Source organism: Polistes fuscatus, unplaced genomic scaffold (assembly GCF_010416935.1).
Source record: "Polistes fuscatus isolate 324 unplaced genomic scaffold, CU_Pfus_HIC Scaffold3, whole genome shotgun sequence".
In the NCBI taxonomy this organism is placed as follows: domain Eukaryota; kingdom Metazoa; phylum Arthropoda; class Insecta; order Hymenoptera; family Vespidae; genus Polistes; species Polistes fuscatus.
Window position 1 is genome coordinate 2,539,375 of NW_025113107.1, and position 15,158 is coordinate 2,554,532.

General features: G+C 29.6%; 2 protein-coding genes across 5 annotated transcripts; both read right to left on the reverse strand.

Annotated features, from left to right (window-relative positions):
• Positions 1 to 2,641: 2,641 nt before the first annotated feature.
• LOC122519608 (heparan-alpha-glucosaminide N-acetyltransferase-like) lies at positions 2,642 to 7,558 on the reverse strand. Of its 3 annotated transcripts, XM_043639183.1 has the most exons (12): positions 7,446 to 7,558; positions 6,608 to 7,367; positions 5,255 to 5,402; positions 4,850 to 4,980; positions 4,641 to 4,756; positions 4,403 to 4,568; positions 4,123 to 4,327; positions 3,888 to 4,055; positions 3,688 to 3,809; positions 3,450 to 3,619; positions 3,103 to 3,387; positions 2,642 to 3,018 (listed from the first exon to the last, which is right to left on the reverse strand). In XM_043639183.1, the coding sequence occupies exons 3-12, from the start codon at positions 5,369 to 5,371 to the stop codon at positions 2,837 to 2,839; spliced, it is 1,662 nt and encodes a 553-aa protein (XP_043495118.1). In that variant the 5' UTR covers positions 5,372 to 5,402; positions 6,608 to 7,367; positions 7,446 to 7,558; the 3' UTR covers positions 2,642 to 2,836. The 3 variants fall into 3 exon arrangements, with proteins under 3 accessions (XP_043495118.1, XP_043495120.1, XP_043495119.1); XM_043639185.1 differs by lacking the exon at positions 5,255 to 5,402 and having other exon boundaries at positions 6,608 to 7,558; XM_043639184.1 differs by lacking the exons at positions 6,608 to 7,367; positions 7,446 to 7,558 and having other exon boundaries at positions 5,255 to 5,674.
• Positions 7,559 to 8,097: 539 nt separating this feature from the next.
• On the reverse strand, positions 8,098 to 14,245 carry LOC122520076 (protein transport protein Sec24C). Of its 2 annotated transcripts, none has more exons than XM_043640007.1 (15): positions 14,016 to 14,245; positions 11,787 to 13,807; positions 11,594 to 11,710; positions 11,346 to 11,525; positions 11,063 to 11,258; positions 10,863 to 10,978; positions 10,363 to 10,773; positions 10,166 to 10,292; positions 9,922 to 10,082; positions 9,673 to 9,852; positions 9,396 to 9,597; positions 9,116 to 9,310; positions 8,842 to 9,033; positions 8,559 to 8,752; positions 8,098 to 8,471 (listed from the first exon to the last, which is right to left on the reverse strand). In XM_043640007.1, exons 2-15 carry the CDS (start codon positions 13,752 to 13,754, stop codon positions 8,328 to 8,330), a joined length of 4,383 nt encoding a protein of 1,460 aa, XP_043495942.1. In that variant the 5' UTR covers positions 13,755 to 13,807; positions 14,016 to 14,245; the 3' UTR covers positions 8,098 to 8,327. The 2 variants fall into 2 exon arrangements, with proteins under 2 accessions (XP_043495942.1, XP_043495941.1); XM_043640006.1 differs by having other exon boundaries at positions 13,955 to 14,245.
• Between the last annotated feature and the right edge of the window lie 913 nt (positions 14,246 to 15,158).

Below are 15,158 nucleotides of genomic sequence, written 5' to 3' on the forward strand. Positions count from 1 at the left end.
TTTACAAATTGTACATTTATCCATTAGTTTAATTTAAAGATAATTATCCTGATGATCAGTTAATGTGGTCATTTGTTTAATTTTTAATTAAATGGCCAACTGATTAGGCCAATGAGTCTATACAGTTTTTTCAAATGCTATTTACTTACAATTAGAAGAAAAAAATTGCACGGACTTATTGGCTACGTGATTTTTTTTCTATCGGTACATTAGTTTATCGTATACTCGTCTTTTTTTTTCTCTTTATCTATTGTCTCTATCTATCTATCTATCTATCTATCTATCTATCTATCTATCTATCTATCTATCTATCTATCTATCTTTTTATCTTTCTATTTTTCTTTCCTTTACAAATTGTCATTTATCCATTAGTTTAATTTAAAGATAATTATCCTGATGATCAGTTAATGTGGTCATTTGTTTAATTTTTAATTAAATGGCCAACTGATTAGGCCAATGAGTCTATACAGTTTTTTTCAAATGCTATTTACTTACAATTAGAAGAAAAAAATTGCACGGACTTATTGGCCTTCTTAATATCTTTTTATTTTTCTATCACTCGTTCCTTTCTTCCTATTCCTTTTTTTCTTTATTTTTCATCTTTTGATCAGCCTGTTTTTTGTATTTTTTCTTTTTTGTGCTCCGCAACTCATATGCGCGACACGCGTTTAATAAAAAAAATATGATCAAGATTATATTTTTTGTTTCTATTTAATCTAGACGATAAAAACGTAACCGGTTATCAAAAAAAAATGTGCTAGCATCGCTTAATCCTCGTGTCTCGTTTTAGAATACAAAAGAAAAGATATGTTTATCTATTTATTGCAGTAATCGCATAACGCAAAACTGTCCATACGATTATTTTCTAGTTTTCATTCTAAAACCCGTATCGTTTCTAACGGGTTACATTCAATCGTTATAGTCTACATTATTTTTTAGGAATAAATACAAAAAATATATGTGTGCGTGTGTGTGTCTGCGTGTATATGAAAATTGTAAAAAAATATCAAATCTAGTTTGGACAAACGGATTTCAGAGAACGGTGTCATTACCATAACTAGTTTGCTAAAATTTTTGGTGACACATGCATGTAATCTCGTAACTGTTTCTAACGCAAATAACAATTTCTGTATTCTCTTACTGCTTCGATTAATTTTTTATTCTTTAAATTTCAATGACAGTAAAATAATATTAAATATATTAGGTTGCTCTCGGAAAGTAATTTCATTTTTGTCATAATAAATAAAAGACGATTGTTACATGTTTAAAATCCAAGATGTTTTAAATAATCGTGAAACTTAGAACAATAAGAAAGCAAAATATGACGAAAATGCAAACCTTTATTTTCCATTTCTGATGCGATGCCAAAAAATAATTACTACTCGAAACACAAGAAGGATTTAAATCACGTCTGAAATATCTTTTGCTAGAACGTAAAATAATTTTGGAATTTAAAATAAGATTAGGTATCGGTAAACGCGACTAATGAAATTATTTTCCGAACAATTTAATATATTATTTATTGCATGTAGTATTTGTTTACTAAGCGAATAAGTTTGACTAACTATCGCACCAGTTCCATTCGTAGAAAACTATTGTTCGTTTAACTTTTAATGAAATTTGTGATCGAGGACCAAGAGGATACTGACGAGTCATCAATAAAAAAAAATAGAAGACAAATATTCAAAAATTAAATAAAAAAGAACAAAAAAAAAAAATACAATGAAATAAATAATATCATATTGAAGCATAAAAGGTACTAATTAATATAAAAATCAATTCAATATTATAAATAGCTATGAGGAATCTGGAAATGGATAATAAATGGTATGAATTCAATTTGATTAGCATTGCACGTTGTTTCGATTTGCTCGTTTTGAGATACTTGACGTATTATTATTGTATCAAAGAAATACTATTATTGAATTTAAAATGCAATCTAAATAATTTTCATTACAGATATGTCCGATAATTAATATTTGTCTTTGATTTTACAGGACCCGATGCAACCGATTACTGAACGCAGATCGGGCTGCACGATTCTTAGGAAAGCTGCTGCGTTATTAGTGTGTTTTTATTTTGTCACTTAATTATTATTATTATAAATTCATTTTTTTTGTCTTTTTTTTATTATTATTATTATTATCATCATTATCTTCTTCTTTACATATTAATATAATCTTATGTATCGTGCGTATCGATATAAATCTATCGATAACGTCGTTTTTTCCTTTCTCCTTTCTTTTTGGAAGAAAACCTAAACACGTAACCCACGTTCCATTTATTTTTTCTTCCTTTCGTATTTCCTCCCGCCTGGTAGATTCGTTATCAAATCATCATCCCACGATATGTGTGTCGAACAAAAAAAACCAACAAACGACTATAAAATTAGAAGCTACATAAATGTTTAGTTTTATTGTATTTACTAATTGCGTCGATTAATTTGTTTAAAAAGAAATGATTATTGTTATTTAAAACGAGCGGAGAAAAAACTCACGATAGACTAATCGTCTTTTATGATTGATAACAAAACAAAACGTAATAATAATAATAATTAATATTTAAAAAAATTATAATAAAAAAATAAAATAAAGGAAAGAAATAAAATAAAAGGAAAAAAAAGAATAAAACTACAAAACTAAAACAGAAACAAATGTACTTACTACACAAATTCGTATTAGATGAAAAAGTATACGTTGGTAATACGATTACCTCAAACACTGTCATTATGTTACATTTAAAATGTAAGTCGTGTAAAATAAATTATTTATCAAGATGAGAAGAAAATTGATCATTGTACCCCGAAACCCGAATAAATGTTCTAATCAAATTACATTCACAAAGTAATGTATATTCGTTTACGATGCATAATGTAAGCTATGCAAGTCCAGAGTACAATACTCCAAATAGCTTCTACTAATACTAAAGTACGACTATGCATGTTACTGATACGCCAATGGAATGGAAAGATTTGATAACATAATTGATGACCGATGTACATTAACAGAGCGTTCATTCCTAAAAATTAAAAAAAAAGAACTCAGAAAATTTTCAATTAAAAAAGAAAAATATTTGTTTAATTATATTAATTGAATTAGTTACCAGGTATTCGAAAAGGACCACCTCTCCATATTCTAGCAACATCGACGAGCAAGTAACAAGCTGATAAGAGTCCAAGCGCAAAAGCTGTTGTTACCAGTGCAAAAGATAACGACCATAAATTTTTATTTACGGGTATGACGTAAACGTGCGCGAGAAATCCTACGATAGCTAAAAATACCGCCCACAAGAGCCATCTTATAACCCTGTCCTTCCAATCTTTATAGCACAATAAAATTTGTCCTGCCTGGACACCCAGAAATACTTGAAATATCGTTGTCAAACAACCTAAAATGATAAACCGAAAGGTTTACGAATTATTTTTTTGTTTTATTTCCTTTTTTATTTACCTAAAATACCCTCAGGATCAAAAGGTTTAGATCCATAAACCGAAACTATCATCAAGTTTTGGTATATGTGTTTAGGTGTTAGAATTAAGTCGTCTATATAACCAGCAGCACCACCTGTACAATTCATATACTTTCCATCTTCGTGACGTCCACCAGGGCCGAGATAACCACTGCAATAACGTTACTTATTTAATTTTTTGACAATAATGTCAAATAAATCTTAAGTATACGTACATACGTGGGACATCCTGGTACTGAAAGTTTGAATGTTAACAAGCAGTGTACTACGACGATACCTACTACCATGATCCATTGTGGTAACAACATAGATACATCTCTTAATCGTTGATGCAACAAATTCTAGAATATAAATAATCTTACATATTATTCCTATATTTTTTATGTATATTAATTTATTAAATATTATAATAAACTCGCCTGAATTTTTTTAGGCTTTCTAGGTGTTAAAAATAGAAACATCAAAGCAACGATTAAATAAGCTAAACCAAATCTTTGCAATACACCAAATATTCGAATATTTTCCAACTGTGATACACTGCCTAGTGTGTTTAATGCAACACCAATAAAAAATAGCATCACGCTTCTCTGTTAAAAAACAAAAATCAAATATAAAATTATTATTTGTATTAAATTAAATGTTCTGATCACTTACCTTCAAAATATTCAAAGAAATTTCTATTTTCGAAATACCACGTGATAATTGAGAGGATATGGCTATAGGAATACAAACTCCCATAATCCACATGAAACATGGAAAAACCAAGTCTCCTATTAATAAACCATTCCAAGTTGCATGCTGGAGTAGATAATATCCTCCAGCACCGTTATTAACGAAGATCATAAATAATATGCTGATTCTATGATAGTCGAATAACAATTAATTTCTTTTTAAAATCTTCTTTTTTTGTTTTTTAAATATCTTGAATAATTACCCTCTAAAGGTGTCGATGGATTTCACTCTACGTTTTTTTGCAGCATCGTTGGTGGTCTGATTATCGGATCGTTTCATACACTTTTCTTGTATCAATTGCCATATTTGTCTCGACATAGAAATTCCAATTAGAAAGCATACTATTATACCAAAAACAATGAGGAGAGCTATACGAAAGAGAAATTGTATTATTTTCAGAAATAAAAATATTTCTAAACAAATTTTAATTGTTTACTCACTGATGTAAGAATTGGTTGGTCGTATAACGGTGTTAAAAAAACAACTATCATTTCGGAGTAATAATTCGTAACTTCCATATTCTCCTAAATTCGGTGAAAGTTTGCATATCGCATTACTAAAAAATTGTTTTGATTAAAAAATAAAACATTTAGGTATACCTCGTGAGATCTATGTTTGTAAAATTTAGAAATATATGAGTAAATAATACCTGATATTTTTTTCAGATATATATTCGCTAAAACCATCGACGTTCAGTACTGCCAATTTCATAGATCTAGCAGTATTAAATTTTACACTATAATTCACGGTTGAAATTGGAGATACTCGACTGTAAGGACACTACAAATAGAAAGAGAACTTAATATAAAATAACATTTGTTAAATTAAAAGAATTAAATAAATTAAAAAAATAAATAAATAAAATTTAAGATAATAATTATAAAATATTTATACGTGTCTCATATACTCGATTGTAAAAGAAAAAAAAACACATTGTAAATTAAACAAATTAAAAAATAAGAAATAAATAAAATCATAGATAATAATTTGAAAATAATAATACGTCCATGTTGAATATATCGATAATGATTATTTAAATAAAAAAAAAACCTACGGAAACGCAATCAGATGAAAGTGCATAAAGCCATGCATTAGATCCATCTTTATTTTTTAATTTAACACAAGCCTCGTCGTACTTTAACTCGCTGTGAAAACACGGCTGTTCAAACATTCTCCTTTCTATTTTTTATTTGATATTAAAACTGAAAATAAAAATTCGTTCGTGTAATTCCATAAAAATCCTTATATAGATATGTATACTTTTGTATACGAATACAAACACAATCACAGACACATATACATAATACGAGTCTCTGTTGAACAGTTACAGAGAAAGTGGAACAGAACGTAACCATTTTTTCATTGAGTTTTATCGCCGAGATAAACAGATGTACGTAAGTACAATTAATTGAATTATAGCTGATCGATTGTTAAATAATCAGATATTAAATAAAAAATCTGTGTGTATACTACTATTTAGTTTAGTATTACTACACATCTGTCACCTTTGTATTATCGATGAATTAAAAAAAATTTCATTTGAAACGATTATTATGTTTAATATATATAAATTATTTTAATTAAAAATAAATCCTTGATCTTGTATGTATGGTAATGCAGCATCCGTTCTTATTTAAGTAAACTATATCACCAAGTATATCTTCTTAACTATTTCAAGTTATCCGGCTTTTCCTGAATAAGTAGAAAACGTACATTCTGATACAAACAAACACACTGTAAACGTGAAAGTAAGTACTCGTAACCCAGATTTATAAATCTGCTTAAAAGATATGCATATTATTATACTACGATGTGCATCCTAATTAATTCATTGAATTCTTCTTACTTGATTAAATAAAATAAGACAAATAAATACACAACAATTTTCTATGTAAAAAAAAATAAATTTAAAATATATTTAAATTTTTTAAAATAAATTTGCACAAGTCTCAGTAACTAAACAAACGCTTCTTTAAGTTGGTTTATTATTACTCCAATGCATCCTAATTAATTCGTTTAATTCTTTTTGCTCGATTAAATAAAATTAGACGAATGCACAAGAATTGTTAAAATCTTAGTAATTAAAAGCTGCTTTGATTGATTTTATTAATAAATATAACCAAAACGATTATCGTAACACGATTATGATTTATCATATAAGATAATTTATTAAATGTCCGATTAATTTGAAACGTATGATAAGATGTCATCGATATGATTTTTTTATATTGTAGAAATAAAATAATAAATAATTATTTTGTATGGTTATATATATATGATAAATAAAATTAATAAAAAATATTATTTCATTTATATATATTATTATATTAATATCTGTTTAATTTTACATTTGTTATAATAAAATAAAATATAAAGAAATACAATGGTATGATTAAAAATAACTTACCCCTTTTGAAATATTGTGTACATTAAAATAACAATTGTTTGTTAGTAAAACCGATTGTTTACTTCTCAATTAATCGATCATAATTTTTAATACTGTCACTATGAATCAAGATTTTTGCGAATTAATTTTTATATAAAAATAAGTTGACAAAAAAAACGTAAATAAATGTATGTACATGTATGTGTATGGTTTTTTCTTTTTTTTTCGAGATAACTTTATACTCAAATATTTACGATTGAAATATTGTCACATTTCACGAGAATACGATCTGATTCGTTGAGAGTAACTAAAGCGACTGAACGACTTTAGAATATTGGAATGTGTGGCTGAAGTTTCACGAATCACAGGAGCGCCACTCGGTCGTGCGAATATTCTTGCTGACCTTTTCGTTGGCATTTAGTATTAGAATTTTTTCTTTTCTTTTTTTTTCTAATAAGAGTATAAGTACTTACATCGAATAAAAGAATTTGCTTTTTTTTTTTATACATATACAATTGTTTAATTTTTAAAAATATCTATTTAGAAAATGAAATACCGTCTACTATGCAATACTATTTTATACTATACTATAATACCTAAATTATACAAACGTGGACATTGAATATGTGTGTCAAAGGGAAAGGAGGATTAACAAATTACATTTGAAATATTGCATTAGATGATGATCTATTTCGTTATTGATGGAACTTATTTTGATGTATTCACGTGTGTGTGTTTATATATGTATATATATGTGTGTATATAACATCTTTACAGACAACTGTGAAGATGAAAAAAAAGATTATTATCTCTGATTAATTGAAATATATTAATTTAGTATTAAAACAATCTCTCTTACCTCTCTTATAATGAAACGAAACCTGTTCTTTCTCATACGCATCATTATATTATTATTATTATTATTATTATTATTGCTATTATTATTCAATTAATTAATAGCACAAAAATCAATTTTGTGATTTTCATATAAATTTATAATGATTTAATACATTTCGCTTTAATATTTAATTTAGCATATTAATAACGATGTGTGTATATATATATATATATTATGTATATATATACATATACATAAATAAAATAAAATAAAAGGGTAATAATATCGCAATAATACAAGTTTGAAGGTTTACAGTTTACTCTCATGTATAAATCACTGTAATGAATATGAGCGTGTCTGTGTTTCTTTTTTACTATTTTTTTTCATTTTTTTTTTCATTTTCGTCACGCAAATATCTTGGCTTTTGACCGGAATGATTAGTAGTGTTTATTTTGTTTGCTTTGTTTCTTTTTTAATATTTATATATATAAGTCCATCTGCTGCTCTCTTCCCATTATGTATTATAGATATATGTATATGTATATATATAATATATTGATGTATTTCACTTTGCACTTATTCTCTTTTATTTTCTTTCTTCATCTTTATCTTTATTATCTTTATCTTCTTTATCTTCTTCATCTCCATCTTCATCCTCATTTTCCTCTTCTTCTTTTCTTTACAACACACACGATTACACCAATAAAAAATCATGCGTGACAATTCTCACTAACTTTTCATCAAATCCCATAATTATTTTCGTGATCTCGAATCGATCCTTGGCACAAAAAAAAAGATCTTATGACAAGAATCACGGCTGGACGTACGCAGAATAATAGAAGTTTTCAAAACGTAACATATACAATCCAGTTTTGGTTGCTGTTGTCGTTGTCGAATCAATTTTTATGGTTTAAGAAGCTCTCGTATTTCTTTGTGCATATGGCAAAGGAAATCAACGTAACTCGGACTTCCATCGTTTCCTCTGTCCTCTATTAAGAAGTGACGTAATACCATCTCTAACTTTTCCCTCTGTCTTACTATCGTTAACTGTAACAATTAAATTATGAATGAAGAAAATATTTGTATACGACAATGATTAGATAAAATAATAAATTTCTAAATTTTTATTCTTACCCTCATGCAACGGTGTCTCTCGTGCCTTACTTGATCAATTATTTCTCTTATTCTTTTATTTAATGGATTATCCAATATTGGCAGTGAAGTGCGATCTGTATCAACCTTAATTACAGATATTACATCAAAGACTGCCTTCACCCATAATGGAGATAGCGCTACGCCTAACCATAAGAACATATGCACACTATTTTCTGAAAAAAGAAAAAACGAAAATACACAAAATTATTTCAAAAACTTACAAGTATGAAAAATGAATAAAAAGATCTTTTATCATATATACCAAGTAAGTAAGCTCCGTCTTCAGTAAATTTATCAAAAGAACAACGTAACATTTGTGGTAATTCTGTATTATCCGGATCAATGTCATGTAAAGGAAGTAATCTAGGATACATGTAAACAACAGATATTGAAACAGGCATTGTAGCAACCGCTTGCATAACAAATGATCTATCATCTATAGTCATATCTGAACCTACAATTGAAGACAGAATTAAATTAATAAGTTTGATAACTATTTTTATATTTGTATTAATTTATTTCAAATATAAATTTACCACCAGTAATCGCATCACTTTTTAATATGCAATTAACATACAATGGTAGCAACTTCATACATTCCGGTAATATTAATTGACCGGCATTAGACGTACTAGCACAATTTTTTCTATAAGCTGCAAGCATGTTCGCGCATCTTGAAATCAAATTATCTTTGACGGCTCTTGGTGTTGATTCGATTAATTTAAAAACACCTAAAAAAATATAGTAAACGACAAAATATTACGAATAACTGCAGTAAAAAATTGTGATATTTTTAAGTTATGTAAGAAGTCTTACTTTGTTTGGAGAAATAATTAACAATAGCGTCTAGATCGCAAGTACGATATAACTCAGTTATTTGGGAAGAATTTTTTAAACTGAGATTTAAAATACGTAATCGTCTAACTCCTCCACAAGAAGTATATAATAAAGCCGCTTGTATATATACACCTTCGTTTTCCGCTAATTTATCGTCGTGTTTAATTTCAACAGCAACAGCCTAATTATTTGAATACAATTAATTTGTTAAATATTACCCTACATATATATAAATTATTATATAATAATAAATTACCTTATTACAATCTATACTAGCTAACTCCATTTCCGTGGTATTTGACATGAAGAAATGTCCATAGAATTCAGTAGCTCTAACACCCGTAGAAGTACGTAAACGCATACGCGCATCAAAAGCAATCGGTCTACTGATATTGGTAATAATATCTGATACCAATCTGCCACCATCAACATCAGCCTATTTCATAAGTGAGTGCTATTTGCAGTGTTATTTGTAATCGAATTTTTTGTATAAACTGTAACTTACTTGAAAATACGTATATTTATAAACTTCACCTCCAGTAAGCCTACATATTTGACCAATAGTTGCAATATCCACATAAGAATTATTAAAAATAAAAAGATCTACGCTACATCCGACATCGACACATTCTTGTCCTAAATTGTTATAAACGTTGTTTTGTGGAGCTATGAAGTAAAAGAAATCAAACATTATTATTTTATTATAAAATAATTTAAATAAATATATTAAAATATTTATAAATACACACCTAATACAGATTTTTCTTTATCAGTACCAAGTAACTTGCGATCATCTCGATTTTTCAATTTTCCTGGTGCCTCAGCAATAGGTAAAGACGAATGAAATACTATTAATTTTCCTGCGCATTCTGAAGCCTGTACAAAAATATAGAAATTCAATTAAAAAATCTACTCTATTTATAATGAAAAAAAATGAGATAAATACCTTCAATGCCTCAAGTCCAGCTCGTATCGCCGGTGCAAGAATAGTTTCCGTTTCACGTGTATCCGCAAACATTGCAGGTATCTGTGCCATTAAGCTGTCAATAACAACTTCGCTTTCATCGATGTCACATAAGAATCCATCGAGAAGGGGCATAAATACATCTTGGACATCGCCCACAACCATCATTTGTGGTTGAGTAAGGCAAGGATTAACATTATAAAAATGTACTGTGTTATTGTAAGTTATGAAACCAACTTTCATATTTGATTTAACTTGATCCACATCGACCGGCAAATGTTTTATTATTGATTTCATTTCTGCACATAATAAATTTACTAAGCCTGATTTAATCATATTATATGAAACATCGATCACAAATACAATTGCTGGTGGTTTTGGAAGAACATTATTCTAAAAAAAAAGGAAAATAATTAATTATTAATAATATAAAATTAATATTAAATAAAAATTAATATTAAGTAAGATTTGTTTTTTCTTACTCTGCAATATTCTTTTGTAGCAATGTATTCGTATGTTCCTAACATTAATTCAGGTCTTTCGTAACGATCCATACGTTGACCTCTGTGATCCAAATGTTGAAAATATTCAGCTGGAACTATATTTAAACAATGATATATTATGGATTTTTATTAATATTTTAATGGATCTAATTTAAATGGACTTTTTAAATGTATTTTACCTTCAGTTGTGGCTCTACAAAACATGCACTGAAATCTACGTCCAGCATCAATAAACTGCATAAATGGGCTCATATATGCTTTACATCGTACACAGCGAACTGGACCAATTTCTCCCATATCTACAATCGGTGGTTCATATTCTCCTTCTTCGACACGTGCCATTGGATTTATTATTAAAGCAAAAGGGACCATAGTCTATAAAATAATAATTATTGTAATAATATGACCATTGAAATATTTAAATATTTTTATATCTATATATTACATATTTTTAAAATTTACCTGTTTTAAAATATCTGCATTAGTGGGAACAGTATACATTGTTGATCTAATATATCTGGGGGAAGCATTTCCTTGATCTTGTGTTACAAATTTGGTAGTAACTAATGGTGGAACCAATCCTATTTGATTTGTAATAAACACACCACCTTTTGCACATTGATCATCTTGTATAACTTGTATCTATAAAAGAAGATATTTATTAAGATTATATTCTTGAAATTTTTATCATAATATTGACGATATCTTACAGGACTGGGCATTTGTTCTGGATCTAAACGTCTAGCTTGTTGTGGTTGCATGCCTGGTTGATAACTTTCTGTAGAACCCATCGGACTGCTTTGATAAGGATTTCTTGCATACATATCCTGAAATTAAAAATTATATGTAAGATATACAAAGTTATGAACAATATGTTAGTGTTTTCTTGTAATAAATGTTTACCGTTTGATTGTGATATCCTGGTTGAGGATAACCTCCTTGTTGATAGTTGGTCATAGATGAAGGCATTTGACGATTAAGACCAGGATTTGTTATTGCTTGCCCAGACATGGGAGGAGCAGTAGGATATCGTCCTGATTTTTGCAAAGGATAACCAGGTAAAGGTGGCATATGACTTTGTCCGCTTTGTTCTACAGGATACATAGGAGGATGGTTTGGAGCCAAAGCACTTGGCATCATGTTCTGGGAACTAGGTGGCATTGAAGGTGGAGCATTGTGTGACATTAGATTTTGTGAGCTTGGTGATATTTGAGCCATAGTATTAGGCATCATATTCTGCGAGCTTGGTGGCATTTGAGCCATAGTACTAGACATCATATTTTGTGAGCTTGGTGGCATTTGAGCCATAGTGCAAGACATCACATTTTGTGAGCTTGGTGGCATATGAGCCGAAGTATTAGATATATTTTGTGATCTGGGAGGCATTTGTGCCGAAATATTAGGCATCATACTTTGCGTTCTCTGTGACATTTCAGCTCCAGAATTAGACATAAGATTTGTTGAACTAGGTGGCATTTGTGCTGTTGTATTAGACATCATGCTCTGTGATTTGGGTGGTACTTCAGCTCCAGAACTAGACATAAGATTTTGTGAACTCTGTGGCATTGGAGGAGCAGTATTTGACATCATGCTCTGCGATCTGGGTGGCATTTCAGACCCAGAATTAGATATTAAATTTTGTGTACTCTGTGGCATTTGCGGACCAGTATTAGATATTATGCTCTGCGACCTCTGTGGCATTTCAGATACAGAGCTGGACACAAGATTTTGTGAACTCTGTGGCATTGGCGGAGCAGTATTTGACATCATGCTCTGCGATCTGGGTGGCATTTCTGACCCAGAATTAGACATTAGATTTTGTGAACTTGGTGGCATTTGAGGAGCAGTATTAGATATTATGCTCTGCGATCTAGATGGCATTTCAGCTCCAGAATTAGACATTAGACTTTGTGAACTTGGTGGCATTGAAGGAGCAGTATTAGACATCATGTTCTGTGATCTGGGTGGCATTTCAGACCCAGAATTAGACATGAGACTTTGTGAACTAGGTGGTATTTGAGGAGCAGTATTAGACATCATGCTCTGTGATCTGACTGGCATTTCAGACCCAGAATTAGATATTAAATTTTGTGAACTGGGTGGTATTTGATGAGAAACATTAGACATTATGTTTGGAGAACTGTGTGTTGGCATATGAGCCGAAGCATTGATCAGATTTTGACTTTTTGGTGGCATTTGTGCCATAGTATTAGGAATCATACTTTGAGTACTCGGTGGCATTTGAGCCAAAGTACTAGATATAGTGCTTTGATTACTTGGTGACATTTGCGGTGCCATATTTGACATAACGTTCTGATTACTAGGAGGCATCTTTGCCGAAATATTAGACATCATGCTTAGGCTGCTAGGCGGCATATGTGGCAAAGCATTGGACATTGAATTTTGACTGGTAGGTGGCATTGCTGATGCCATATTAGACATTAAATTTTGACTATTAGATGATAACGAAGCAGAAGCATTAGACAGCATATTTTGATTATTATGCGACATTGGACTGAGACATTTTGGAGGCTGATTTGGTACAGGAGAGTTCGATAATTGTCCATGAGTAGTAGGTGGTATAGAATACATAGGAGGTTTTGGCAGACCAGATGTATTTGTCATCGGAGGTGGAATGTTGGATTGCATTTGATACCCAGACGGTTGCAAGCCAGAAAAATTCTGTTGTCCCATCATGGTAAGCGGTGGTTTACTATAATTCTGTTGATTCAATAACGGTGGTGGAAACATGTTTGGTTGGCCAGATAATGGTGGCGCATTGATATTAGCCGGTTCGGAATAGTGATTTCCTGGATTTGGCGGTCTTGGTATGGGGGGATACTGCTGTCCTTTAATGGATGACCCAGACATTTCTCACGTTGTAATATAACCTATACGTTGCGTTAGTTATGTCTTGCGAATTCCTGCGACACCAAAGTTACACGTAAAATATATATATCACGTATATACTATTACAATTCAATATGATTCGCATTAAATATTGTACGTCTAGAAAAAGTCAATGGGAAGAATAAGAACCATGCCAATACAATACTGAAACTCCTACTTACGAGTACAATCAGTAGAATGAGAGAATTATCGTATGTTTTAAGTTTCTAAATGCCCACTTACGTGATTAAACGCATTTAAATCATAACAAAACTTAATATCTTCACTCGAATGTTTACACTTAAACGAAGAACATCCACTCCTCTGTCCAGAGTAACTGCTGCCGATGCCACGTAAGGTTGCATTGCGCATGCGCTTGGCGGCACGTTTGCGAGACACGTCATAACAAAAATTAGGACGATACAAACAGATTTTTACCAAGTTAATATAAAAAATCGAACTATTTGCATTAATTATCATCTACTTTAAATATTTATAGTAAACAAAGTAATATTCTAGTATTATTAATTTCAGATTATTTATAATATTAATACTAACGTCAAAGAACTCGTTTTACGATTGATTAGTTAGTAATTTCTTTTGGCGCGTAGTTTGAAAATGCATATGCGCAACTATTTTCTTATATTATTTAACTGTTAATATAGACTTTTCGTGATTCACATAATTAACTCTACATAATTTTGTAGATTAAGAAATACAAATAAAAATGATTTATTACAACCATAACATAGTTACTACTTTATTCAAATAATCATATTCGTTTATTTTCATATCTCTTGCAACAAAATAATTCAATACATGTTTAACCTTCATTTAATGATATCGTTTAAACCATTTTCTTTGTTCTATTTCAATTATATATTTAATAAATTTAATAGTAGTAAAATAAAAATTAAACGATAGTCTTTTCAATAAAATTGCTTATCTAAATGAAAAAGTAAATTTTGCCGAGTTATTGTATAGCGAACTACGTTTTCTTTTCAATTTTAATTCGTCACGTTGAATAAAACTCTTGTCATACTCGTGACAGACAATAAAGTGCCTTTGTAGACCAGTTGGACAGTTTCATGTTTGCAGATGGATGATCAGCTGATCACATTACGCAACCCCAACTTCACACCTTTAAATTTATTTCTAACATTGTACCCGCGTTAGAAAAATTTCCACACGTTGATTATCGTTTTAATATTAATAAAAAATATATTAACAAGTTCTTTTATATAATATAACCAAAAAAAAAACAAAATTAAACGTTACGTAATTTCACAAGACATTCTTGATTATAAATTATCAACTGAAAATGATTATAAAAATATACACAGAAATTAGAAATAAATATATTACATAATAATTCTTGATAATATT

Coding starts and splice junctions, on each gene's coding strand:
- LOC122519608 (XM_043639183.1), bottom strand. CDS start 5,371: ATGTTTGAACAGCCGTGTTTTCACAGCGAGTTAAAGTACGACGAGGCT. Junction 3,810..3,887: donor GAAAGCCTAAAAAAATTCAG/GCGAGTTTATTA, acceptor TTTATATTCTAG/AATTTGTTGCATCAACGATT. Junction 3,388..3,449: donor TGATCCTGAGGGTATTTTAG/GTAAATAAAAAA, acceptor TTATCATTTTAG/GTTGTTTGACAACGATATTT.
- LOC122520076 (XM_043640007.1), bottom strand. CDS start 13,754: ATGTCTGGGTCATCCATTAAAGGACAGCAGTATCCCCCCATACCAAGA. Junction 11,711..11,786: donor CAGGATATCACAATCAAACG/GTAAACATTTAT, acceptor TTTTAATTTCAG/GATATGTATGCAAGAAATCC. Junction 8,472..8,558: donor AGAGACACCGTTGCATGAGG/GTAAGAATAAAA, acceptor TAATTGTTACAG/TTAACGATAGTAAGACAGAG.